This window comes from Colossoma macropomum, unplaced genomic scaffold, assembly GCF_904425465.1.
Source record: "Colossoma macropomum unplaced genomic scaffold, Colossoma_macropomum, whole genome shotgun sequence".
Taxonomy (NCBI): domain Eukaryota; kingdom Metazoa; phylum Chordata; class Actinopteri; order Characiformes; family Serrasalmidae; genus Colossoma; species Colossoma macropomum.
The window spans coordinates 775,746-802,050 of NW_023494796.1; the positions used below are offsets into that span (position 1 = coordinate 775,746).

At 40.6% G+C, this 26,305-nt stretch overlaps 1 protein-coding gene across 1 annotated transcript in view; it reads right to left on the reverse strand.

Annotated features, from left to right (window-relative positions):
- Positions 1–1,262: 1,262 nt before the first annotated feature.
- tusc3 (tumor suppressor candidate 3) overlaps positions 1,263–26,305 on the reverse strand; it is a 136,853-nt gene continuing 111,810 nt past the window's right edge. The window contains exons 7-10 of the mRNA XM_036583568.1: positions 23,498–23,561; positions 19,590–19,664; positions 1,832–1,922; positions 1,263–1,443 (exon numbers count right to left, since the gene is read on the reverse strand). Coding sequence (XP_036439461.1) covers positions 1,428–1,443; positions 1,832–1,922; positions 19,590–19,664; positions 23,498–23,561 — 246 coding nt within the window. The 3' untranslated portion in view covers positions 1,263–1,427. The remainder of the gene's footprint in view (positions 1,444–1,831; positions 1,923–19,589; positions 19,665–23,497; positions 23,562–26,305) is intronic.

Sequence of the window (26,305 nt, forward strand, 5' to 3'; positions counted from 1 at the left end):
TTCTGCCTTTCATTCCTGATTGGAAGATTCCACCTTTCACTCTCGATCAGATGATTCTGCCTTTCATTCTCCTGACTGGATAATTTCACCTTTTACACCTGATCAAATGATTCTACCTTACACACCTGATCAGATTATTCTACTTTCCATTCCTGATTGGAAGATTCCACCTTCCACATTCCTGATTTTTTCATTCCTCATTCCTTCCACCTTTTACTCCTGATCAGACAGTTCAGTCTTTCATTCCTGATTGGAAGATTCCACCTTTCATTCCGGACCATGATTCTGTGTTTAATTAATGACTGGACAATCTTTTGTTAATGACTGGACAATTAAACCTTGTATTCCTGATTGGATTAGTGTTTGTTTGATCCTGATTGGCTATATTCTGCCTTTCATTCCTGATCTTACGATTCCACCTTTTACTCCTGATCAGACGGTTCTGTCTTTCATACCTGATTGGAAGATTCCACCTTTTCTTCCTGATCGGATGATTCTGCCTTCCAGGACCAGTTGTGTGCCCGTTCCTGGTTGGCCAATTCTGCCTTTCATTACTCATCAGACAATTCCACCTTCCATTCCTGGCCACATGTTTCCCTTTCATTCCTGAACAGATGAGTCTGCCTCTCATTGCTGATTTCCAATTCTGGTCGGCTGATTTTACCTTCTATTCATAATTGGACAACTTCCATTTACAGTTTTCTTGTATAGACATGCCAAACACTCCAGCAGGACTCCACTAGTGTGATTCTTTCTTGTAAATTCTGTTCTTTTTCGGATTGTTATGAGGCTGGATCCTCTGTTTTATCTAACTCTACTGGATGTGTTGTACATGAATATATATATATATATATATATATATATATATATATATATATATATCTCTATCTCTTGCAGTCTTGTATGGTAGTGCATACACACTGTGGGGAGATGGGTAAGTGTGGTGAGATTTGTGTTTTCACCTGTTCATCACTAGGTGGGGAGGAAGGGAGTTAATTGTGTGTTTGATTTCACTTTGTTTTGTTATTTTATAAAAGTTAATCTCTTTTACTAGAGCTGCTCTGTTTGTTATTATGCAGAGCTCTAATCTTTTTCCAGATCATAACCAAACTCTTACCTTAACCTCGGAAACCATAAGATAAATGCTGATCTTTTTTACTTTTTCTAATAAAATCTGTAGGTAATGAACCAAAAGGCATTTTTCATCAAACAAATAAGAACACATGCATGTGCAATCAACAACACAATAATCAGGCATCATATTAAGTCCAGTCTCGTTTAGATTTATTTCACATCAGTCAGTGATACAGCAAGGGTTTTAGTGTGTGTGTGTGTGTGTGTGTGTGTGTGTGTGTGTGTGTGTGTTTGTGTGGTACTTAAATCAGACATAAAATTCCCAAAATGAAGCTCCTGAAATCCTTGTGGCTTCATTTAATCAGGAAGCTGAGAGTAGCAGAGACAGAAAGAGAAATATAAGTTGCATATCATGAAAATTTGATATCACTTCATCATTGTTATTACATAACATACAGAAAAGTATTGTTTTTAGCGTTATTATACCATTATTACATGTAATACATATGTAATAATATGTTAAGACTATGTAATAAGCACACAAGACGTACAAATACATGGAAAGCAGTTGAATTCATGTTGACTGCTATATAAGAGTTTTCTTTTTCAGCTCTACAGCACCATTATTAGGTGTAATAAATATTCTCATTCAGTGTTTTGGGGCCTATTTCTTATAGATGCTAATGAAATTCTATGCTCAGGTAAATCTTATGTCCAAGTCAGTTGGACCTGCTGGTTTGTAATGTGATCAACTCACCTGTAGGGGTAACCATGATACTTGGACCGGAAGATGGACAGAAGAAAGCTGAAGAAGAAGACCACCAGCCCCAGCCCCACCAGACAGATAACTGCAAAGATCAAAGATTAGCTTGTTTTTTCACAGTTCATGTACAAAGCATGCTAGGAAAGTTTCTGCATTTAGAAGTAAAATCACAAGCAGGTGTTAAATACCATAAGGCAGCATCATTAGTCTTGACCCCCCTGCTAAATTCAACGCTGCTCAGCTCCATAACACCATTATAACATATAATAAACATGTAATAAAGTATTAACAACACATGGATAGCACTGGAATATGCATTAAATACACAATCCAGGGCATGCCAATCTGCCATGAGCATTCTGGAATTATTTTTTCTCTATTTTGGGATTAAATGTCTGTCCAAAAAAGGATTTGGGGTGAACTTTGCTCTGAGAACCAAACTTGGGTGAAGCACCGTGCTAACAAGTGCAGTCAGAGGTATGAGGTTTTTAAGGCGTTGTTATTAATTACTTACAAAATGTACTCCTGATCAGCTTTATAATATCATACATATTAAATGTGTTATAACTGCACCCAAGTGGCAGCTAAATTCACATTCAATGCACATTCATGCTGCCTTTCCCACACTTCCAGCAATTAGCATGCTAGAGTAGCTTTCACTGTTATTGTGGGATCAAAAAAACAGGTTTTGGGGAGAACTTTGATCCACTGGCTAATCAAAAGCAATCCAGATTTAACATGAAGCAGCATGCTAACAAGTGAAATCACAGGCAGAACACGATCACACGGTTGCATCACTGTTTTTAATTAGCCTACAAAAAAATCCTTTTTCAGTGCCATAATGCCATTACATGTAATAGATAGATAATAAAATAGTAATGACACATGAATAGCAGCTGAAGTCATATTTAAGCATTCATCATGCTATGTTCCCCATATCTTTCAAGTATTATGAGGTTAAACATTTGGTGAAAAATGGGTTTCAGAGCTAACGTTGATCCGCTGTTTAACCCAGAGTACCAATCTTAAGGCAGATAAGTCCAGTAATTATCATGCTGGACTAGCTTTCACTATTATTATGGGATCAAAACAGGTTTAATCCCTTTGATTAACTGGCTAACCCTGCGCAATCCAGCCCAATCTTAAATGAAGCAGCATGCTAACAAGCGAAATCACAGGCAGGAGATAAACACTATTACTTTACTTATAATTATTTATTTTTTTAAATTAGACCAGAAAAAACTGATTCAGCTCAACAAGACCTCTTATTACATGTAATAAATATGAAATAAATTATTAATAGCACATTGATAGCATTTAATTTACATTTAAGCATGTAACTTTCCCACATCTCCCAAAATAATCATATAGTTTGGGAGTTTTGGAAAAAAAAACAAACTTTGATCCACTGGTTAATCCAGACTTCCTGTCTTAAACAAAGCAGCATGCTAAAAATATGGTACAATAGAAAAGACTTAAACACTGTTTAAATGCATTGTTATTCTTGATTACCCTGTATTTATTCTTGTTCAGTGCTACAACACTTATTACATGTAATAAATGTGTACTACAGCGCTAATAAAACATGAAAAACAACTGAAGTCACACTCAATGCGTAAATCAAGCTGCTTTTTCTATATTTCTGTCCCTAGCATGCTAGAAAGCATTCACAAGGTTGATCTTGGGCTACAAAGTTTATTCTTGCTCAACTTATTACATGTAATAAGATGCACTACATGTCTACATTAACAAATCATTAATAACAGGAAAATTAGGTGAATTCAATGCTCATCCAAGCCACTTTTTCCAAAGTTCAGAACTTGCATAACGTTTTCTCAGCACTGTTTTTTAATTGAGCTGCAAAGTTTATCCTTAATATAATGCTGCTACTACATGTAATAAAGTATTAATAACAGATGGAAACCAATTGAATTCCCATTAATGCACATTCAAGCGCAAGACACACTGCCTTTCCCATACCTTCAGTAATTAGCATGCTGGAATAGCTTTTTCCTATTATGGGATTAAATGTTTGGCGAAAAATGGGTTTTGGGCCGAACTTTGATCCGCCGGCTAATCCGGAGCAACCATCTTAAACGAAGCAGCATGCTAACGAGCGAGGAGTTAAACGCTGTGTGGAGGAAAGTGCCACGTCGGCTGTTTTCTCAGAGATCAGACGGGCTAATCTGTTAGACGCGATAACCTGCTCAGCGGAAGCCTTTAGCAGCCTGACGGCATTACAGCATAAAAGCTGTTTATAATGGAGCGTTAAATCTCTAAACGTTCACCCACTCAAACAAAAACACTATTAGAGATTTCATTAATGTGAAGGACAACAGTGTTTACACTACGTCTATGAAGGTACACAAGCAGGCTGGCTGTCAACACTGCAGTGTTGCTCTCCTGAAACTCACAGCGGCATCAGTACTGATATCAAATCAGCAGCCTTTCATTATGGAGAAAGAAGCGCTACACGTGCTACAGATGTGGCCTTTAAAGGAAACAGGCAAAACAAACTGAAACTGAAACCTCCCTAAAGAACCACGTCTGAAAGAGATTTAAAAGTATGAAGAACCTTTTAAAGGCGTAAGGAACTTTCAAATAATCTATCAATTTAAGATCCAATCCCAGAGACTCGACTCAAACTCACCAGAGACTCGAATCAAATTCACATACCAGAGGCTCAACTCAGACCCGCATCCCAGAGATTCGACTCAGACTCGCACCCTGGAGACTCGACTCAGACTTGCACCCTGGAAACGCGACTCAGACTCGCATCCCAGAAACTTGACTCAGACTCGCACCCTGGAGACTCGACTCAGACTCGCATCCCGGAGACTCGACTCAGACTCGCACCCTGGAGACTCGACTCAGACTCGCACCCAGGAGACTCGACTCAGACTCGCATCCCAGAGACTCGACTCAGACTCTCATCCCAGAGACTTGACTTAGACTTGCACCCTGGAGACTCAACTCAAACTTACATACCAGAGGCTCAACTCAGACCCGCATCCCGGAGACTCGACTCAGACTCGCACCCTGGAGACTCGACTCAGACTCGCACCCTGGAGACTCGACTCAGACTCACATACCAGAGACTTGACCTCAGAGACCTGACTTAGACCCACACCTTGGAGGCTCTGACTTGCACTTCAGAGACTTGACTCAGACCCACACCTCAGAGACTTGACTCAGACTTGCACCCTGGAGACTCAGACTTGCACTTTGGAGACTCGACTCGGACCCACACCTCAGAGACTTGACTCAGACTTGCACCTCAGAGACTTGACTCAGACACTCACTTCAGAGAGGCAAGACTCGACTCGGACTCACACTTTAGAGATGCAAGACTCGATTCAGGCTTGCACCTCGGAGAACAGAGACTAGACTTGGAGTCGCACCTCAGAGACTCAAAACTCAAACTCACACCTCAGATGCTCAAGACCTGACTCTGACTCACATCTCAAAAACTTGACAAACTTGAATTGAAGAGAGTCAACTTTGACTTGCTCCTCAGAGACTCAACCTGGACTTGAATCTCAGAGACTCCAGACTTAACTCAGACGTGCACCTCAGATATTTTAGACTTGGAGTTGAACCTTAGAGACTAGAGAATCCATACTCACAACTCAGAGACTGGACACTTGACTCTGACTCGCACCCTAGATACTTGAGACTCATCCTGGACTTGAACCCTAGAGACTCAACTTGGACAACTCAGAGACTCAAGACTTGAACTTGCACTCCAGAGACTCAACACTCGAACTCTCATCTCTGAGACTCGACTCAGATTCACATCCCAGAGACTCAAGACTCGTTGTAGAAAGTGCTGCAGTGGCAGCTGTTGCTCTGAGATGAAGTTAATCAGTTGTTAATCAGAGTGTGTTAACCTGCACTGCAGCAGGGCGACTCCAATTACAGCTCACTGCCCTCAGCCACGAAACCCTAAATTAGCCTTCTCACACACAGACACACACACACCCACACACACACACACACCCACACACCCACACACACACCCACACACACACACCCACACACACACACACACACACCCACACACACACGTTAACAGAATTTTGAAAAAGGCCAATTAAAACAGACACAATGCTCTTGTGTTTCATTGAAGAGGTTTCTGAAAACCTTATGAATATGAGAGCAGAATTTAAAGAAATAGCTCAACAAAAAATCTAATTTACACAATTTTTTACCTACACTAGGAATTGTACTTACAGAAAAGATTTGGGTGACTATTGACATACATTAGCTACAATACCCTCATAGCTAATAAGCAAAATTTGGACGCTAAACATACCTTGGCTGATCGACTACATCTGGGATAAGTGGAAAATTATAGGGTATTGTATAAAGGGTACTTTGGAGATATAATCACTCCCTGGAGAACCTTTTACTGGTCGTCTTTAAAACATTATTTTTTTTAAATGACATTCCTAAGTGTGAAGAACGTCTGCACAATGTAAAAAAAATCTATACAATTATAGAGTCTCCAAAAATTACACGTATTTGCCGTGTAGTGAAGAGTGTAGCGGCATGTTTTACACTATGTTCTATTTTTCTCTGCAGTACTCATGGACATTACTGCTATGACTAAAAGAATCTATCATCTATTCACCTCCCCATATTCATCTCTAAAGGCTGGACTGCAGAGCACAATGCCACTGATGTGTGGCCCAGCCAAACAACACAGTCTTAACCTTGACCCACACACAATATTTCCAAGAAAGAAAGAGCTAGAAAAGCTTGCCATGACAATGGTTTAAAAGCTTTGAAAGGTCTCCATTCATGGCACAACTTCCATTACTCTTGGAGAAGAATCAGAGCAAACAGAGCAAATTCATTTTAGGAATAAAAATTGTGACCAGCATGGGACTACAAACCACAGTCCTAAGACTACAACTCCCATCAGTCCAGCAAACTTCGATTCTTTGAACCCAGAATCACGTTTCTAACTGTTAGCTTCAACTACAAGTGACAGCAAAGACAGAGGAGATGATCAAATTGTCCAAATCGTTATGGTCAGACGACTGGGTCCGAGCATCTCAAACTCACACCTCAGATACCCAAGACTCTGACTCCTATCTCAAAAACTTGACTTGGACTCACATGCCAGAGACTTACATTGGAATTGAACCCTAAGAGACTCAACATTGACTCGCACCTCAGAAACGCCAGGCTCGACTTAGACATGCACCTCAAAGCTTTGAGACTAGACTTGGAGTTGCACCTCAGAGACTAGAGAATTCATATTCAGAACTCAGAGACTGGACACTTGACCCGGACTCACACCCCAGATACCTGAGATTCATCCTGGACTTGAACCCTAGAGACTCAACCTAGTCATCTCAGAGACTCAAAAGACTTGAACTTGCACTCTGGCAAATGGCAAAGCTTGTGGGGTTCTTCTGGTCAGCAGTGGTGAGGACCTACCAACAGTGGTCCAAGGAGGGACAAGCCACGAACCGGTGACAGGGTGTTGGGCGATCAAGGCTCATCGCTGCATGAGAGCAATGAAAGATATCCCATCTTGTCCGAATCGGAAGAGCTACTGTGGCACAAGTCACGGAAAATCTTGCTGCGTTTGAAGCAATGGAAGAAGGTCGCCTGGTCCTGTTTCTTTTACATGACATGGACGGCCAGATACGCGTGTACTGTTTCCTGGACAAGTGTTGGGACCTGGAGGCACTGTGGGAAGAAGACAAGCCTATGGAGGGACTGTGATGCTCTGGGCAATGTTCTGGTCCAGGTATTCATGTGGACTTCAATTTGACAAGTGTCACCTACCTAAACATCATTGCAGACCAGGTGCACCCTTTCATGGTGATGGTACTCTCTGACGACAGACGCTGCACACATTGTTCAGGAATGGTTTGAGGAGCATGACAAAGAGTTCAAGTTGTCCAGATTCCCCAGGCCCATCTGTGGGAAGTGCTGGAACAAAGAATCCGATCCGTGGCAGCTCCACCTCACAACTTACAGGACTTAAAGGATCTGCTGCTAATTTTTTTGGTGCCAGATACCACAGGGCACCTTCTGAGGTCTTGCAGAGTCCATGCCTCAGTGGGTCAGAGCTGTTTTGGTGGCACATGGAGGACCAACAACGTTAGGCAGGTGGTCATAATGCTTTGGTGAGTAACAAAACCCCTGAGTTCACTTAAGAAAACTCTCTTAATTCCACTTCTTCTGGATTTTCTTTGCATATTGAAAGAGAGAAAGTTTCTTCTCTAATCAGTGCGCTTTGGTAATCTTTTACATTACATAAAGGTCAACCTTTGGAAAACTGTGACTATTAGGTCAAAACACACAAATGCAAAAAAAAAAAGTGCTTAAAAAAAGAACATTCCATTACTTAGCCATGAGCAGTGTTGTTGCCATGACAGCAGGAGATCCTGGGTGCAATTACCATTTTCACAAAGTCACAAAGTCAGCAAACTCTCACTGGGGGAGGTTTTTTTTTTGAGAGATTTCATATATGACTTTTATAGTCCTTTATGGACTGAGTGGTTTATTCAATACGAGCCAAAAAATGCGGTGCTTAAAGTCAGCGATGTCGGAGCGCAACTCGTCCAGCTGGAGAACAACAAAAGGAGGGAATATTCAAAGCCGCAGACAGACGGTTTTGACGTTTTTGTGTTGCGTCTCCACAATAACGGTGCTCATCAACCTCGTCTGTGTCTGAAAGAGAGAAAACAAGGACGTTCGCTCTGAAACGAACACGCAGCGAGTGTCAATCGGAGGGGAGTGGGCGGTTGACTGCACACACAGCGGGACAAAGCAGATCGTCAGTGTGTGTTTGTCACCGTGATGGACAACGTCGACGTTGTGCACACACGCCCACGTCACTCTGCACGCCACGCTGTCGTCTATAATTAGCAAAGACACCCGAAACTTACACCTATACCTCTTCTATGCACGTATACCTTTATTAATAATAACAAACTTTAATTGTAGAGCTTTTCATGCAGGTAGTACTTTACAAAGCAGGGATAAAGTTCAGGAACAATGCCAAGTGCCAAATATGACTGTCAGTTCTCAATAATCGTTCACTAAACTCAAACAGCAGAACCAAAAAAAGGACCATGTATACTCAAAGAACACTTTGCATGCTTAATTGGTTCTTTGCATGGGTTCTTCAGATTGATGGAGAATGTATTGTATATGGTTTCTATATAGCATCAAAAAGGGTTCTGCTACTGTTACAATGTCAAGCTTGTAACAATAGAAGAACCCTTTTCCGTTCTATACAGAACCATTTTCAAAAATGTTCTATATAGAGCTGTTTATAACACATTCTCTATCAATTCGAAGAATCATTTCGTCATGCAGAGAATGATGTAAGCTTGCAAATGGTTCTTCGAGTGTTCAAGATTCTATATAGAACCCACCATCTTTAACAAAGAACCCTTCAAGGACAATCCTGAATACTCAAAGAACCATTTGCATGGTTAAATCGTTCTCTGCACGGTGAAAATGTTCTTCAGATTAATGGAGAATTCACTGTATATGGTTCCATATAGCACCAAAAAAGATTCTGCTATTTTTATGATGTCAAGATTGTGACAACAGAAAAACCCTTTTGGTGCTATATAGAACCATTTGCAAAAAGGTTTTATATAGAACCTACAGAACACATTCTACATCAATCTGAAGAACTATTTCACCATGCAGAGAACCGTTTAAGCAAGCAAATGGTTTGAGTGTTCAAGATTCTATATAGAACCCACCATATTTACTAAAGAACCACTGAACACTCAAAGAACACTCTGTATGCTTAACTGGTTCTTTGCATGGGGAAAAGGTTCTTCGGATTGTGTTGTATATGTTTCTATATAGCATCAAAAAGGGTTTTCCTGTTGTTACAATGTAAAGCTTGTAACAACAGAAGAACCCTTTTGGTGCTATACAGAACCATTTTCAAAAAGGTTCTATATAGAACCATATACAACACGTTCACCATCTATTTGAAAGTCTGAAATTTGTCCATTTTTGGCAGACTGACTTCATTTTAGGGTAAGAGGGAAACTGTAAATTAGATTTTTGACTTATTGCTTTAACAGTGACCCCTGAAGTTTATACCCACTGCTTTCCTCCACGCTGTATTCTCCTCTGTACTCTTTCATAACAACCTCTTTCACACATACTACAGAAGAAAAAACACCCCACACACACACACACACACAACTCCACTCCAGCCTCATTACTGCATCCTTGTCCCTTAAATTGGTCAACGTGGCAGACTGACTGACCTGTGGCTCCTACAGTGGACACATCTGCCCCCGCTGCAAGAGCTTCTCTCACCTCTCCTACACTACCAGCTCAAGGGGGCTTCCCACCTGCCCTCCTTCCATCTCTACCACCTCCTCCGTTCATCCTACACTCTCTTTCTCTAGAAGCATTCACTAACACTTCTACACATATTTGTTCAACAGATTTCTTGTCGCTTTATTTGTTGAACAGACAAAATTGTTTGCTTTTTAATTTGGATAAAAAACAGAAGTGGGATCGACTTAAACCTGAACCAGGTGGGAGGTGCTGGAAGCAGTTATGCTTACTAATCGGAAGCTTTGGAACTGGCCAAAACGGTTTAGTTTGGGCTTCATTTTTTTCAATTTGGTGTTACACTGCAGTGGCTAAAGTGCATCAACTGATATATGTGGGTGTTTGCTGGCTGGTTAGCAATTTGGTGGGTATAAAGGAGCTTGGTTACTTTCACGTTTGCCTAAAGAAACAACCTATTTTTTTTAACTTTTGCTAACGTATCACTGTATAAAGTCCAGATTGATCCCTCATATTATATTCTTGACCTTTCCCATTATGTTAAGTTGAAATAGAGATGCTTGATATCTATATGCATCACAATCAATGCAAAAAACAAACAAACAAACAAAAAAAAAAACTTTTGCTGATTATTTTAATTGTCAATTTGAATTTAACCAATCAGGTCACTGATGCCTGGCCTCACAGCTATCAACAATATGTTTCATTGCCCATATGACAAAATTAAATGCATTTTTTTTCATTTTTATTAATTGTCCTATTAATTTTTGCTATTAATTGCTATGCCGTTATAAGCAGAGGCTCACAGTGCAGAAATGATATGGGCATCAGTCCAGAGTCAAATGTTAGAACTGACATTATGCAGACAGTGCAATGCTGATCTGTGATAAATTACCACGTTTGGTGCAGACTACTGTAAAAACATTCCTAGCAGCAACAAACTGAACCAGGGTCCACAGTTTTTGGCAATCCACAGGTCAGTATGTGTATGTTCCAGTGTAAGTACACTGGCACAGAATGGCTGCTGCTTTATATTGTGTTTGTTTGTTTTGTTTGTATACTGTTTTGTATTGTTTGCGTGTATGTTTTGATGTTTCCCTGCTGACTGAGGAGTTTGGCACCATATCGACTGAGATATCAGCTGAGAGTGACTTTCCCTCATGGCTCAGAGGCCTTACAGACTGGCCACCTGAGTAACTCTACACTGGAGCTACAGTGCTTCCCAGGATGACCACTTGAGAGACGCTTAAGTGCAGCTACAAGGCTTCCCAAGCTGGCCAACTGAGAGATGCTATATTGCAGCCACAAGGCTTCCCTGGCTGGCCATACGAGCGATGCTATACTGCAGCTACAAGGTTCCTGGGCTGGCCATCTAAGTGATGCTGTAGTGCTGCTTTAATGATTCCCGAGCTGGCCACTTGAGCAATGCTATACTGCAGCCACAAGCCTTCCCAGGGAGACCACTTGAGCGATGCTATATTGCAGCTACAAGCCTTCCCAGGCTGACCACGTGAGCGATGCTATATTGCAGCGATAAGCCTTCCCAGGCTGGCCACATGAGCGATGCTATACTGCAGCTATAAGCCTTCCCAGGCTGACCACTTGAGCAATGCTATACTGCAGCTACAAGCCCTCCCAAGCTGACCACTTGAGTGATGTGAGACTACACCTACAAGCCTTCCCAGGCTGACCACTTGAGCGATGCAATATTGCAGCTACAAGGCTTCCCAGACTGACCGCGTGAGAAACTCTACGCTGCAGCTACAAGACTTTTCAAGCTGGTCGACTGAGTAACTACACCACAGCTAGGAGACTTCCCGGCTTGGCCACTTGAAGCTACACTGCAATTATGTGGTTTCCTGGGCAGACTGCTTCAGCAACTTTATACCACATCTACAAGGCTTCCTGGGATGACCACTTGAGCAACTATTTACCGCAGCTACAAGACTTCCCCGACTGGATGTTTGAGCAACGCTACACCACAGCGACGAGACTGCCTGGACTTGCTGCTTGAGTGATGTTACACCACTACCAAGCTGCCGACTACCAAGCTTCCTGGACTGGCTCCCTGAGCCACGCTATCACCAGCGCCACGAGGCCTCCCAGGCCAGTGTGGGATATTATCCTTTATACAATATTCCTGCTCCTGCAGTATTCAAGAGTGGACTATACAGGCTTTATTAAGAACCCATTACTTTAGAATTTAAGCTTTTACCTTGTCATGATGTACCGTGATATACTGAATCGTGAGCTAGTTGGCAAAATCCAGGCCTGGTGCTGTAGGCAGCTGAGAGGTAAGAGTTGGGGGACGGTGTAGAGGTGAGAGTATTATGAGTTAGAAATGCAATAAACTTAACACGCTTCCAAAGCTAACCTTAAAGTGGCTACGTTAGCCTTGTAGCTCTGGTGCAAAACTAAAAAAGCAAACTTCAGATAGCCATGACATCTCTCGGCAGATGGACTATGTTTGGAGGTACACTGTAAAACGTCTGTCCAAACTGCCTTTAACAACCTGCTGGGGGGGAACGAGGGGTCAGCACTGGAGCAATTAGGGGCCAGTGTGGTGCAATGGACTGGTTCAATTAAGAGTCTAGCAGGACAAAGCACAGGTTTGACAATTACTGACCATTAAAAACATGAGAGGGGCTGAAAAAGGCTGTGTCTGACAGGCAGACAGTGTGTGGGAGGGTGTACCTGACAGGCTCACAGTGTGGCTTTATCTCACAGCTGTTAGTGCGTGTGGAGCAAAAGAAGAACTTATGGTACAGAGGTATCCTATTAGTTCATGCAAATGGACCTTATACCCATCACGTCCACCAAGCGTAAGTGAATCAGAAGCGAATCTGCATAACTATTTCTGTGGATTATGGTTAGTTGAGGGCAGGGATTATGAAAAAGTAGACGTAGGGGGCAGTCGTGGGCTGGAGGTCAGGGAACCAGCCTTGCAACTGGAAGGTCGCTGGCTCGATCCCCTGAGCCGATAGTATGTGACTGAGGTGCCCTTGAGCAAGACACCTAACCCCCAACTGCTCCCCAGGGACTTTGGATAGGGCTGCCCACTGCTCTGGGCAAGTGTGCTCACTGCTCCCTAGTGTATGTCTTCACTAGTGTGTATGTGGTGTTTCACTGCATGGATGGGTGAGACTGCGGAGGTGAAATTTCCCCATTGTGGGACTAATAAGGGTCACCTCTCCACGGAGGGGTTAGCTTTAACTCAGTGCTGCAACTAAGCCTACCAAAGTAAACAATGAGTGAAGGCTATTCACCACCATATATTTTCAAAGCATGGTCATTAAGGTGTGGAAATACTGTGCATTGAAGTGGCATCTTAAGACTGTTGTCCAGTGTGGTCAAGGCCTTAGGCCACAGTTTGAGTGGCTGGTGTTGGTACATGACAAACGCTTACATTCATGTGACGTCATTTCAGTGCCTTGTTCTAGCACTACGACTCCTTAACGACCAAAGGAAGCGAGGAAATGTAAACAAGTCAAAACGTATCAGCCACGTGACATAGACGTAACGCTAAAAATAAAACGCAGTAAGAACAGAGAGTCTTAGAGCGCAATGTTTTTATACGGGACTTAAAACTCACTGCATTTGGAGCCCACTTAAGATCCTCTGGAAGGTGGTTCTAGTTGTATGCGGCTGCTTTAGCACCGTGCTTAGCTTGGACTCCAGGCTCCACACGCTGAGCTCTGTTCAGAGATTTAAGAGACTTGCTTGGTTTATATGCTCTAAACATGGTGGAACTTTCCTTTTTGAAGAATAACATCTTAGACCTGGAGGTCCTTATTTGAGAACTGCTGAAAAAATCATGCACAACTTCAGAGGCCTGTTATAACTGCACAGCAGAAATGGGCTCAGTACATATAAAATACATGTTAATAATGTAATGAAAAGTAATGAAATAGCTAATTATATATTTATTAGGAACAAACCGACTGTAGAGCTGTAGAGTTTTAGCAGTTAGCGGGAATGCTACTGAATGCTAACATGATATTTGAAAGATGTTATGTGATTGTCACACACACACACACACACACTCAACAATTACTACCATTAGTTTCTCAGAAAATTACCTGGAGAGCATCACTCCCTCTTACTGTCCTCCCTCTCTCTATATCTCTCTGTCTCTATCTCGCTCTCTCTCTCTCTCCCTCACCCTGTCCATCTCTTTCCCTCTTCTTGTTATTCTCTCTTCCCCTCTTACTTTCTCCCTCGACCTCTCCCCCTCATACTTTCTCTCTATCTCCCTCGCTCTCCTCCCCTCTTACTCTCTTTTCTCACCTTCTCCATCTTTCCTCTGGCCCTTACTTTCTCTCTCCTGTTTTCCTCTTACTTTCTGTCCCTTTGCCCTCTTTCATCACTCTTCTTTACTCTCTTCCCCTTACTTTCTCTCTTTCTCTCTCCACGTCCCCTCCCCCCCTTACTCTCTCTCTCCCTCACTCTCTTCACCTCTTACTGTCTTCTCTCTCATCCATCTTTCCTCTACTTTCTCTCTTTTCCCTTACTCTCTGTCCCTTTTCTCTTTTTCATCACTCCCTTATTCTCTTCCCATCTTTATCTCCCTCTCTTACTTTCTTTCCATTCACCTCTTCCCCTCTTACTCCTCTTACTCTTTCCTCCCCTCTGCACCTCACAGTCTTCCTCTCTCATCCTCTCCCCCTCTTTCTCTCTCCCTCATCCTCTCCCCCTCTTTCTCTCTCCCAATCTCTCGCTCCTGTCCTACTTGCTCTGTCTCGCCCCTCCCCCCTCTTTCTGTCTCTTTCTCTTCTCTCTCTCTCATCCTCTTCCCCTCTTACTCTCTCTCCCTCTCCCCCCTTTCCTCTCTTCCTCCTCTCTTACGTGCTGTCTCTCATTCTCTTCTCCTCTCTCTCTCTCTCTCTCCTAAAACTGGAAACAAAAGGGCATTTTCTCCACTTTGTCACTGAGGTGAGGTTAAAAAGCCTGCTCCCCCCAAAATAGCCCCTCATTTGCATAACACCCATAATTCTCAGGGTGAAAGCGGGGGATGACTGGAGGAGCTGCTGGGAAACACAGCTGTTCAGCAGCAGAGAGAATTTCACACACAGGTGAGCGTGAATGAATAAACGACTGCATGAATCAGCTGCTAATTCATTTTCATACAGTGGAAACTCAACATTCCTCATTTTTCTAGATCAGATAAACACTGGTAACGTTTCCTCCTCAGTGCGGAAACTAAGCTGCAAATAGAGCCTGTTTTGCACAAACACTGTTTTGTGACGTCATAAAAACCAGCTAATTTACATATCAAACTGTTCGGCTTAGAGCGGCCATCCACACTGAAGCTGTAAGGAGTGTTTCAGCCTGGCCAGCTTCACGAATGAGGACACAACACAGGGAGGCCAATCAGAACAGCGCTCATTTACATACAAGGCTGGGTGCCCCGGTCAAATGTACGTTTTGGTTTTCTAAGTAAGAATAAGTGAACACATCATCCACTCCTGCACATTTTAGTGCACAGTTACTGTGTATTTTATTGAATTTATCAAAAATAACATCTAAAATGCAGCCCGTGCAAAAGTTATGGCACCTTTTATACAACTCCATTTCCAAAAAAGTTGGGACGCTGTGCAAAATGTAAATAAAAACAAAACGCAATGACGTGCAAATCATTTAAACCCTATATTTCAATGAAAATAGTACAAAAGCAAAAAAATCAAATGCTGAAACTAAGAAATTTTATTGTTTTTTGAAAAATATTTGCCCATTTTGAATGTGATGCCAACAACACGTTCCAACAAAGTTGGGACGGGGGAACAAAAGGCTGGTAAAGTTGTGTAATGCTAAAAAAATCCAGTATTCATGATGGTGTAGGGGGACAATAGTGTGCATGACATGGGTGACGTGTACATCTGTGAAGGCACCATTAATGCTGAATGATATATACATGTTTTAGCAACATATGCTGCCATCCAGACAACGTCTTTTTCTTGAAAGGCCTTGATTATTTCAGCAAGACGATGACAAACCACATTCTGCATGTATAACAACAGCATTGATCCGTATTAAAAGAGTCCAGGTGCTAAACTGACCTGCCTCCAGTCCAGACCTGTCACCACTGGTAACATTTGCCGCATTATGAAATGAAAAATACGACAAAGGAGACACCGAACTGTTGAGCAGCTGAAATCCTGTATCAAGTAAGAATGGGAAACATTTCTCTTTCAGAACTCCAGCAGTGTCTCCTCAGTTCCCAAACACTTACAAAGTGTTGTTAAAAGAAGATGAAACACAGTGGTAAACAGGCCCCCGTCCCAACTTTTGTGGAACATGTTGTTGGCATCAAATTCAAAATGGGCAAATATTTTCAAAAAACAATACATTTTCTCAGCTTCAACATCTTATATGTTGTCTTTGTACTATTTTCTAGGGTTTAAATGATTTGCACAGCACTGCATTTTGTTTTTATTTACATTTTGCACAGCGTTCCAACTTTTTTGGAAATGCGGTTGTATTCTGTGTTTTTTTCTCTCATGCTAAACTCAGCAAATAAACAGAAATTGTACTGAAAAAGTACATACAAGTGGACATCAGGGGCAAAATATACGATACAACACAGGAAAAATGTAAGATACTGGCTCTTTAAAAATGTAGTTCAAACAATGCACACACACTTGCCACAGTCCAATTACTTATGGACTTCACTGTAGTATTAATATTAAACTGAATTAAACAGAGCTACTGGTGCTGGCTTTAACTGCCATAGAGATGCTGATACATATTCTTGTTATGACGGACAGCGAGCTTGAAGAAAAATGTCTTATTCTGCTCAAATAACTCAGAAGAAAGACTATTATATCTTGTAGTTACTAGAACAGAACAACCCAGCAGGAGAAGTGAATATGATTTAATCACAGAGGGAGCGCATGCAATCTCAGGTAAGAAGAACCTTAAATTGAACCCTTTATAGTATCAGTCATTGCAGGTAATAACATAAGCATGCTGTAATTGTAATATGAAATATTCCTGACCCGTAGTTTATTAAAACAAGCAGAGCAATTGCATTGAAAGTGCAGGTTCTAAACTTTCAATCCATACCAGATTTGTGTTTCTAAGTAAAAGAGCAGATATTTTGGTGCTGTTTTATAATAAGTGTGTATAATAACTGTGTAGTTACACATTAACAATACAATAACAATGTAACTACTTGTGATACGTTCACAGTTACAGACGGATTACAGTAGCACAGCTTATGTAAATACACGTGTAACTTGATATTTGTAACGGCATGTACTTCCCTATGTAATTATGCATGTGTAATAGGGTAATTACATTTGTACTACCTGTTATTTATTCTGATTGTGTAATTAGCTACATTATGGAAGTACTTACACTGCATCTGCACAGGAAACGACAACTTCCCTAACATTTAGTTATCTGTATTAGTGCACCTGTATGGTTCATGGTAACCAATGTTCTGACTTTAAACCATTCTGTAATGTGATGCTATTTACAGCAACAGACGACATCTATTTATTTTTTGATTTGATCCAGTTCCCATGTTACAACACTAATAATCCACTGTAACTATGTGAAAGTGACGCGCTAAAGTAAGAAGCCAGTTTCCCAGGTAGTTGTTAGGGAGGTGCAGTGAAACTACAGATCCAGATGTATCTTTTGGGCAGTATAATAAAGCAATAACCCACGAGAGGCTGTGTGTTACTGCGACTCTATCACGGGGAACGGTGTTATTAGGCCTGGCACGAAGCGTAGTAAAACTCCCTTCCCTGTAATAAAATCACTGTAACGCACGGCTTCAAATGGCTTTTAGAAGTTATTTTTAATAATAATCGACATGAACAAGTATTATAGTTCCTTAAGAGTATGGTATGGACTGAATGGTATATGGACTGAATGAGGAGAATGTTACCCATCGCTGTATGTTGAGGTCATTTCATGATTTTTGGTTTTACTTTTTGTCGTATAATAATGAACACATGATAACACAGGACTGTTTAATGTAAAACCTTTCCCCAAATTACCACCGTGAGTCTTATTTCACACAAATCCAGCGACGCCCTCTTCTCACACTGTGGCTGAATCTCAAACGGCTGTCTGCTGCCTACATAGTGCACTGCGTAGGAGTTTAAATACTGGATCCTGCAGCTCAACGGTGCAAAATACAGCTAAGAAATGGTCATTTGGGATTCAGACACATCTGCACTCGATAAATACTGCACTGTTTGGCTGTAGAGGCTAGACTTTCGAAACTTTCATAGCTAGAACACTGTTTAGGGAGTACGGAGCCGTTTGGGATTCAGCCTGGGTTTGACGCGACTTCTGACAAACACGGACATTTGAGGCATTTAATCCATTCAAGTGACATTTTTAGACTTTTATACTGCTGTTTTATAGTGAATCATACCAGAAGAACTTTAATTCAAGCCTGTGATATTAATGATGGAGTTGTTTAGGCTGCTGGCTCTTTTAGCCTGTTAGCTAGCTGACCAGCCTAGTTCTAGTTAAGAACATAAGTTGTCAGCCCCTCAGTTTAAACAAAAAATGGGTTCGTACTTTATCAGTAGACTCAGTGGTTCCTGCGAGCAGCAACAGCATAAGGGTTTACTTGATGTGGTGCAGTAATACAGAGTTCAGTCGCTGTGAGGTGGTCGAAGGTGTGGGCATATCGTGGATTTTACAATGGCTTTGAACAACTGGCTCAGCCAATCAGATTTCAGGACCGGAACTATCTGTTTTATAATAAAACACGTAATATTACTTTTAAAAATCTGAGCTGTTGCTGTTTAAATACCATCACATCACAGAATGGGTTAAAGCCAGTCTGGTTACCATGTACAACCCAAGTGTACTACTGCAGCTAGCTAATGTTAGGAAAGATGGCATCCTCTTTGCAGCTGCAGGGTAATCACTCTCAATGCGGCTAATTATTAAATTATCCAGGTCATACAAATGCATTTACCCTCACTCTATTACACGTGTAATTACATAAAAGAAAATGTGTTATGATACAGGGTGATTACATTTGTATGTACTGCTGTAACAGTGTAATAATCCATCTGTAACAGTGAAGTGCACTCCTTTGTTGTTGCGTGCATAGTTAATGTGTTACTACACACTTTTTTAGAGACACAATATCAAGCAGGACCCTATATTTTATTGATATTTGATGACATCATTGTCGAGTTCAGTTTTATTTTGCATTAAAAAAATATACATTTTAGTCACTGATGTTAAATGAAAAAAACAATGTAAGTGGAACTCGAATCTGTTGATGCAGAATACAAACTCAATTGAAATGTAACTCATTATGTACGTAATTATGTAGTTATTTTTAAACAATGCAGCAAAATGACAATAAGATAACTCGACTTCTAATGGTTCAACGTGGCAAAGAGAGAAAACAAATGCATGGAAGAGGGAAAAGAATGAAGTGTGAGATAGAAGAGACAGAAAAATAGACAAATACACTTACTCCTCCTTTTCCCCACATCTCCTTTGGAGGTGGCTGCCTCGTTCAGCAGCACCATCCCCATGGTGATAGCAGCATCTGTGACCATCGTCAAGGAAACAACAGAAGAGAAGGCACCCACACTGACCGCTGACCGGACAGTAGAAACCCAGACAGGCTATTTTTATTTTGGACCACCACTTTTATTTTTATGGATGAGAAATAAATGTGATAAATATATGTTTGTGTTACACATACGGTTTAATTGGGAAAAATATGTTTAAACATCATGAATATACGTGACAGTGTGCTAAATATTTGGCTTATATATATATATATATATATATATATATATATATATATATATCATATCTATATATAAGACAATGAAAACACAATGAATATATGTTTAATTGTGATGAATTCATATTTGATTCTGATAAATACATGCTTATGTGTGATGGATACATGTTTAATTGTGATTAATATAGGTTTCTGTGTAATGGATACATGTTAAAGTGTGAAATACATGCTTAAATGTTTATGTTCGAAGTGTGATGAACACATTGTTAAGTGTGATGAATATGGTTGTGATTAATACAGGTTTAAGTATAATAAATAAATGCTTGTGTAATACAGGTTTAATTGTGATGAATACATGCTTGTGTGTGATGAACACAGGTTTAAGTGTGATGAATACAAGTTTAAGTGTGATGAATACAAGTTTGTCTGATGAACACAGGTTTAAGTGTGATGAATACAGGTTTAAGTGTGATGAATACAAGTTTGTGTGATGAACACAGGTTTAAGTGTAATGAATACAGGTTTAAGTGTGATGAATACAGGTTTAAGTGTGATGAATACAAGTTTGTGTGATGAACACAGGTTTAAGTGTAATGAATACAGGTTTAAGTGTGATGAATACAGGTTTAAGTGTGATGAATACAAGTTTGTGTGATGAACACAGGTTTAAGTGTGATGAATACAAGTTTGTGTGATGAATACACGTTTAAGTGTAATGAATACAGGTTTAAGTGTGATGAATACAGGTTTATGTGTGATGAATACAGGTTTAAGTGTGATGAATACAGGTTTATGTGTGATGAATACAGGTTTACGTGTGATGAATACAGGTTTAAGTGTGATGAATACAGGTTTACGTGTGATGAATACAGGTTTAAGTGTAATGAATACAGGTTTAAGTGTAATGAATACAGGTTTAGGTGTGATGAATACAGGTTTAAGTGTGATAAGTACAATTAGTTCTGTGTGTGATAAAAAAATGTATATTATTTATTAGTTATTCTAGATAACGTTTTAGCAAGAATTCACGTTTGCATATGATAAAAATGTGTGTGTGATGAACACAGGTCTCTCTCTCTCTCTCTCATTCCCTCCCTCTCCAGCAGCTCTCTCTGCCTGCTGCTTTGCCATGGGCTACAGTAAACAAACCTCCTTAATTAAACTGCAGACCTACACACTCTCACACACTCACAGGGGTGCAGGACCGCTGCCAGGTACTCTGTGTGTGTGTTTGTGTGTGTGCACGCATGTGTTGGTATCACATTTCTGACTGTGTGAACGATATCTCTCGTGTACGTATAAACGAACACATATCCAACACAGCGGGCAGTCTGCTAATCTAACGAGAGACCGTTAATTACCCCAGTGCTTTTAAAGGGACAATATGGCAAAAGTACACAGTCCCTCTTCGCCCAGATATCGTTGATAAGCCAAGACGTTTGGTGTCTGACGATTGCTTCTTTAGTGTTATACTAGAGCTAAGAGGCTAATGCAGCTAACACACAATGGAAGCTTATAACCCACCAATTAGCATCGTGCTAACGGCATGTCTAAATCATCACACACTTGCTTTGAACCATGAGGAGTTATTCAGTAACCTCTAATTGACTTGCTGATGTAGCTTCTGAGCAAGACTTCATGATCAACATACCACTGTCAAAAAATATTATCTATATTATACAATGATGAGCTCATTTTAATAAGAGCTTTAAAACACTATTTGAAATGCACTGAACAATAAATTTAGAAAGCAATGCTAAAATAATCCTCCTTTGCAGTAAACCATCTGCTGGTCACCATAGCAACACAGACAAAAATCTCGCCTAGCTAGCAGCTAATGAAACAGCAAAGAGAAAGATTTAAGACAAATATCAATCATTTGAGACAAACTGACTTATTTGCATTTATAATCACTCCAGCTGGTTTCCGGATACGATTAATCTGCAAAGAGAAACTGTCAAACACTAAAAAGTCGCGAAGCTGAAATCAATTTCACGTTCAGATCCTCCCGTTCCACATTAAATGGCACAGCAGTTACATTCTGGCGCCTCAGGCACCATTTAAGGTGGAACAGGGAAATCTGAACAAGACACTGGTGAATGAGAAGCGACTTCAGCCTCGTAAAAAGTCAAACATTGTGAGACATTTTATAAGAAACTTCTACTTTAGAGGAAAAGTTTCCTGCCGGAGATGCGAGAAAAGCAGCTATGGCTGAGCTAAAGCTTAAAGTAGAGCAAAGTGAGTCTGTTTTTTTGTTTATTCTACATTTTTTAGCCCATACTAGGACATTAGCACATACCGAGACGGCCAGGAGGGTAAAATGGACATAAAATGTTGTGGTTTGGTTTTTTGTTGAAAGGACAAACCGGCTCTTCCTAACATTTGGGTTGTGACCCCTGCACTAAAAGATAATTGCTGCATTTTCTGCTGCGGATGTCCAGATTTGGTACAGTTATAAGGCACCTGGAGCTGCTTACTAGGCTGTGATTTACAGGCGTAGAGGCAGCTCTGGGTAGGAATGAGCGTTCAGTCTCATGCCACACTTCTTGCCTTCCTTTTGACAACATCAAGCTGGTTCTGGCCTGCACTCTCCCACACAGCGGTAAACATTTTGGCGGCGCTGACTGCCTGCTCCAAACGCCATGGAAAACACCCGGCTTGTGTGATCAATTTATTTTTAGAAATTCTGGATTGTATATTTCAGAAAACAGAACAGGGCACACAATTATCTTTCCACTATCTTTTCTTTTTCCATACTTATCCAGATCTGGAAACTACTACAACGAAATTCCATACTTTTCCATGTTGCATGGGAACCCTGTACTCTGCATGACATACAGTTCCGCAAACATGGACAAAAGTTGATCACATAATAAGTGATGTGTAATTTGACTATATTCAACTGGACGTGGTTTAAGACAAGTGCCTCGTAGCTCCAGTGCGAAACTAAGTAGGCAAACTTCAGACACCAAACATCTCTTGGCTGATCGACTACACAGTGTAGGTTGCATAAATAAGACGTTTCGCTTTAATCACTCCTATCTGACACTGTGAGCTCCACCCCCTCCTGGAAAAAAACGTTTGCCAGTTCTTTATTAAAAACTTTGCCCTGAAAAAACATCAGTATCACTTACAAAAGGCCAAACGTAAAACTATACAACCAAATAAACAAACACGCTTAAGTCTTAATTAGCGGGTCACTGTTCTGAGCCAAAGCAAACGTAATGATCCAGCCTGGTTTCAGACGAAGTGGTCAGAGTAATACTGCTTAATAGCACTATGTATCATTCGTACAGAGTACATTAAACCTTTGGGGACGGGATGATTAGCCAGAAAATGAGCCTTAAAAGAGTTTGGGAAAAAGAACTAGTGTGGACAGTCCAACCGACACAGGTCATTCAGTTTCGTTCAGGCACGCTGGAGTGTGTTTGTGTGGTGTATTATAGAACGCAGTCGTTTTACTAGTCGCAGGCCTATTTACTAGTCGGACCCTGTTCTGTATGTGTTAGTGTCGCTTTGTTTTTCACTACCACTTCAAAACTGGGAAAGTAGTAAAAATAAAGGAGACCGTTTTATGACTCAGCGTGTTCGTTTGACCGCTTGGCATGGTGAAGCGTAATAAAGGATACTCAGCAGGAGGATGATGTGGGATTCAGCCACGAACTGAGCCTGACTGCTGCCATGGATGTAACTCTGCAAAGAGAGAGAGAGAGAGAGAGAGAGAGAGAGAGAGAGAGAGAGAGATAATACATTACATTTTGATATATTATTTAAAAATAATCACATAATTACATAATTAACAACATAGTTGTTGGAATGGAATTCATTACATTTACACTTCAGGGCTGCCAACTTTCTTTGGGGGGGATCCACAACATTTTATTATTATTAATTTTTTTTTTTTTTGTAATAAAGATAATTTTAGATGTCTGTATACACCAGCACTGAAATTCCACCTCAAATATCAACACAATTTTTTACCTGCCCATGCTCTAACCTGCCCGGTTTTCATGCCAGCACTACATATTTCAATTAAACACAAAACGAATATTACGTAAAGTATAGATAGGTGGCGCTAACACAAAAAGGGGGAAATCAAAGCCAGAAAAAACTCTTGCAAACATTTTTATTGTCTAAATTTGTGTCAACAGAGCACCAGCGTTCAGAATCAAGCCTGTACAGTGGTGTACGGCACTGGGAAGATCTGCTCGCTAAGCTAATGCTAAGGCAGCCTGTCAGGCTACAGACCCAAACCCCAAAGAACAGGTTTAGTTTCGCCTTTCTTTCCCTTCAACAGTCACTCGACTTCACTCTCTCAGATTTTAACCATTGTTTTTAATCATATAAACGTGTGTCGTGCTTTAGTTAGCCAGAATCAAGCATGCTCTGTGGTGGGCAGCTGCTCTCTCCTAGTTAGCAGCACTGTTTTATTCACCAGGGTATATTTTTGGTTTGTCCATCTGAATTTACATGACCACATCGTAAGGCAAACTATTCAGTAACTGCATAAAATAAATGTAAATTTTTATTTTATTTTTTTTTGTAAAAGCTCCCCTCAGATTAACAGAACATGTGTTTTATGATCACACATATTGATATATGCTTACAATTTACTGCTGAAAGCCAAAAATCTCAGACATTCTTTGTATTATTTTATAAAAATAATGTTTACAGAGCAGATCACTGAAGAGACGCCATCTGTTTATAGTTTATAGCCCAGATTTGTGGAAAAATGGGTTGAATTTCAGTAGACAAAAAATTGCGAGTTCAGCTTCTTTTATTATAAGGGTTTAAAATGACATCACCCATCTATTTGACTGGAAAGAAGACAGTTACAGCTCTCATATGACCCCCACCTATTGAATGAAGCTTATGAAATAAGATGATTTGACATTTATTGAATAATGACTTGAAAGTTGTTTGGTAACCAAATAAACTGAACTGCTTTTTTTTTTTATTTTTTTATTTTGAAATAATGCTAGATGAGACGGCAAAAAGCATTATAACCGTCCACCCCCGAGTAGTATTGGTGAAGGTATTAACGGTATTAGGTATGTAAGGTGTCAACCTTTCGGATTGTTGACGGAAACAAAGTATGTAATTTTCTCCAGGTCATAAAAAAGGCATCATCCAGATTGTACCCAGTGTAAAGTTCGAAATCCAGCATCTGTCGGGATTTAGAGGGGTTTTACTGGGTAATTCGCAAATCTGTGAAGGCACCATTAACGCTGAACACACTTTTAAGCGAAACATGCTGCCTTCTAGACGCCGTCTTTTTCAGGGACGCCCATGCTTATTTCAACAGGACACCAATAAACACTCTTCATTAGAGTGCGGGTGCTAGACTGACCTCCTTGCAGTCCAGAAATGTCTACGTTTGAAAATGTGTGGTGGGTTATGAAGTGGAAAATATGACAAAGGATGCCACGAACGGATGCAGAGCTGAAGAATGACAAGAAGTAAACCATCGAATGTTGTTTTTTTGCACAATTTTCAACCAAATTCAGTTCAAAAACACAATTTGTAGGATTTCACGCACGGTTCTGCCTTTTCCTTCATGTTCAAGACGGCACATTCGTACTCGTGTGCATGATTCCCATGCAAAACAAACACGCATAGTTAACAATATATAGAAAAGGTGATCGCAGATTCGAGAAGGTCAAAGTCATCTTCAGAAAAAGAGATACTCAAGGCCGCGAGAAGCGTGGGTGCATTGATAACGGTACGCTGCTGATTTCAATGCCTCAGCCTTGTGCAGACAATATGCAGCATCATGAATTGTACAGATAAAACATGTAAAAAGCTCTATTTGTTCAAAATGTGTTTGTTTTGACCTTGTGGACAGTAACGGAAGATGAAAAAGTTCTTTGCGCCGTCATGAACACTTTCTTCGCGAGGCAAAACGGTTCTTGACTGCAAGTCAAACTGCAGCTTCGCTAAAAACCTCTGACAATATTTATTCTCTAATTAAGGAACATGTGAGAAAACAAAACTTTCTGGGGCTGATCCAATTTGGCAGCCGCGATTGTTTTACAAACTTGTCGGAGATCAATGTCCACAGGCAACGGGCCAGGCCGCGCATACGGACTGCCAAAAAAGAGAGAGCAGATTTCTTCATGCAGGAACGTGACTACACTCTTAAAAAGGTGGTTCTTCAAGGGTTCTTAATGAAATGAGGTTCTATATAGCACCTATAATGGTTCTGCTATTACAAGTTACGACATGACGTTTCTCATTTTCTAAAAGGTTCTATACAGAACCACGTACAACACATTGTCCATCAATCCGAAGAACCATTTCACCATGCAAAGAACCATTTAAACATGCAAATGTATTTATATAGAACTCATGGTAACAGAACCATTCCGTTTATTAAAGAACCACTGAGGAACCATCAAAAAAGCAAATCCACGTAAAAAAGTAAAGCCACGTTTGAA